This window comes from Diabrotica virgifera, chromosome 3, assembly GCF_917563875.1.
Source record: "Diabrotica virgifera virgifera chromosome 3, PGI_DIABVI_V3a".
NCBI lineage: Eukaryota > Metazoa > Arthropoda > Insecta > Coleoptera > Chrysomelidae > Diabrotica > Diabrotica virgifera.
In genome coordinates, this window is record NC_065445.1 from 38,241,799 (window position 1) to 38,244,176 (window position 2,378).

Sequence of the window (2,378 nt, forward strand, 5' to 3'; positions counted from 1 at the left end):
ACGTAAGTGACGACAAGTCAAGTAATTTCTCTGCAATTTTTGAACATTTGTTGAAAAACATAGGTATGCCGCATTGCTATCCTATGTAATAGTGGGTATTGCTTTGTGCCTAGCGATGTGAAATTACGTGTAATTTCAGAAATTGTAAGTTACACGTGTAAAATTACCCAAAAATTACAAACCAGATGTAATTTATGTAACTTATGTAATTTATGTTCATTGTATTAAAAAATCAATTGTTTGCATTCATATTGAATATAATAAACACAAAGTAACTACATACTTATGAAATAAAGAAAAGTGGATAAGAAATACATACAAATAATAAAGAAATGAAAACATAGGTTCTTTAGTTTTGTTTTAAGCGGCTTTTATAAATCACAACTTCCTTTTTCGCAGACAACTGGAGACCTTCTTGTTATAAAACGTCGAAGTTTCAATTGTTTGCTCTTCCAATGAGCCTTGTGTAATTTTTTTTATCTCCGGCAAATCCAGAACTGCATCCTGAAATTAAATAGGAAAGTGTAAACATAGAGAGTAAAAATAATGGGTTTATAATATAATATATACAGATCTAACTACCTTGTTTTCGGCATCTGAAGTATCCTTCTCGACTTCCGTTTTTTTTTGGGGTTGTTCTGTGCCTTTACCCTGAAATTGATAATTTTGGAATATAAACAATAAATATGTATGTGTTTACACTAATTTACCGATTTCATTAAGACGTTTTCTAAAATGTTCACTTTGCTTTGTCTCAAAATGCGTGCTGGTCTCTGTTCCCTAGTTTCCATTCTTTGATCAATTTCATCATCGGTCATTGCAAAGTCAGCAAAATTAAAATCATCGTCGGAATTTCCATTTCCTGTTGTATTTGAATGCCATGATGATATTGTCTGAAAACATAAGATTTATAATTTTTTATTCGAAAACGGTGGAATGCATTGGAAAATCGGAAAAGAAGCAAACTGCATATATCACATGCACATATCACATATCTAAAAAATGCCTAAATTTAAAATTACCTCGTCTAATTCTTCCTCTTCGGAAATATGGTTTTCAATTACTTCTATCTCCTTCTGTAAGTTTCTACCTTCTATCGAAACGTTGTTCTGTACAGTCTCTTCTATAGGATATTGACTTTGTATGTGATGTTGTCGTGAACGTTTCAGCAATTTTGAATTATATTGTATATAATTTAAATTTGCTGCCCTTTGAGTTGTTAGGCGATTTCTTCTCTTCGTATGAATGCTGCTCTGGGAGCTAAAGCTTCTCTCTGTTGCCGCAGAAGTGCACGGCATTGTCAATATCCTGACTGCAACTTTGGAGAGGCATGAATGTCCACAAAATCCTTTCCACCATGTAACCAAAGAGACATTATCGAGTATGTTCCATAAAAATGTTTCGCCAAAAAAGTCTGTTTTAGCTAAATAGTTTCCTAAATCCTCAGTAATCTTTGACACTCCTTCATCACCAATCTCTATCGTGGTCGTGGTTGACATAGTAGTAATGTATTTCATCGCTTCAATCCTTTCGGCTGATGATAAATTTGCACCAACAGACCGAGGGTTTAGTAAGTCTGCGGCAAAATGGATCGGTTGAAGGGCGTATTCCTTCCTTGATATAAATTTATCCATCGCTTCTGTTTTTTCGCAATCCGTTAGTTTCACGCATTCTAAATGAGTAGATATGTTACTACCGATTTTCGCGAAAGTTTCACAAACCAAATGAATTGACGAAGAATCTCCTTCAAGACGTGTTATTGCTTCAGTAATTGGCTTAAGCAATTCAACAAGAGCGCTAGAATTTATCCAGAATCCTTCATCAAGTAAATTTGCTTTTGCGCTGCGTATTCTATCTTGAATTGTTTTATCTGGAGATATTGCTAGACGTTGTAGGACGGACTTGCATTTAGTCAGATCTTGAAGACATTTTACATGTGAACCCCATCTTGTTTTTACAGGTAGGCTAAGAGACACTCCACACTTCATCTCATTTCTTATTTCTGTGAATTGAGCTCTCAGTACTTGACACTGGTTAATAGTTTTAACGATATGTATAATATGTGACAAATGTGTCTCTATTGAAGATAATTTCAAAATATCGCTGCACAATAAATGTAATGTGTGCGCTAAACAGCCGTATGATACAAGATGGGGATACATCTCTTCACATTGTCTCACAGCCTTCCTCATATTCTTTGCGTTATCAGTCACAATAGCGAAAAATTTTTTAGGTCCATACTCCTCCAGAACTTCAACCATTAATTTTGTTATATATTCTGCGGTATGCTTCTCTGCTTTTGTTAGTACTGATTTGACAAATAACGGTTCGGGTGTTGTAACAATGAAATTAATTACACTTTCATTTCGCAAGTTGGA

General features: G+C 34.4%; 1 protein-coding gene across 2 annotated transcripts; it reads right to left on the reverse strand.

The window, feature by feature from the left end:
• Positions 1-350: 350 nt before the first annotated feature.
• LOC126882799 (uncharacterized) lies at positions 351-2,080 on the reverse strand. Of its 2 annotated transcripts, none has more exons than XM_050647865.1 (3): positions 711-2,080; positions 583-651; positions 351-504 (listed from the first exon to the last, which is right to left on the reverse strand). In XM_050647865.1, the coding sequence occupies exons 1-3, from the start codon at positions 816-818 to the stop codon at positions 379-381; spliced, it is 303 nt and encodes a 100-aa protein (XP_050503822.1). In that variant the 5' UTR covers positions 819-2,080; the 3' UTR covers positions 351-378. Both variants share the same exon structure in this region; 1 of them encodes a protein (XP_050503822.1).
• Between the last annotated feature and the right edge of the window lie 298 nt (positions 2,081-2,378).

Bases quoted from the DNA above. Each gene is read 5' to 3' on its own strand.
- LOC126882799 (XM_050647865.1), bottom strand. From the start codon at position 818: ATGACCGATGATGAAATTGATCAAAGAATGGAAACTAGGGAACAGAGA. The intron at 652-710 runs GTAAATTAGTGT...TATCAATTTCAG, and splicing joins AAAACGTCTTAATGAAATCG to GGTAAAGGCACAGAACAACC. The intron at 505-582 runs GTAGTTAGATCT...ATTTAATTTCAG, and splicing joins CTTCAGATGCCGAAAACAAG to GATGCAGTTCTGGATTTGCC.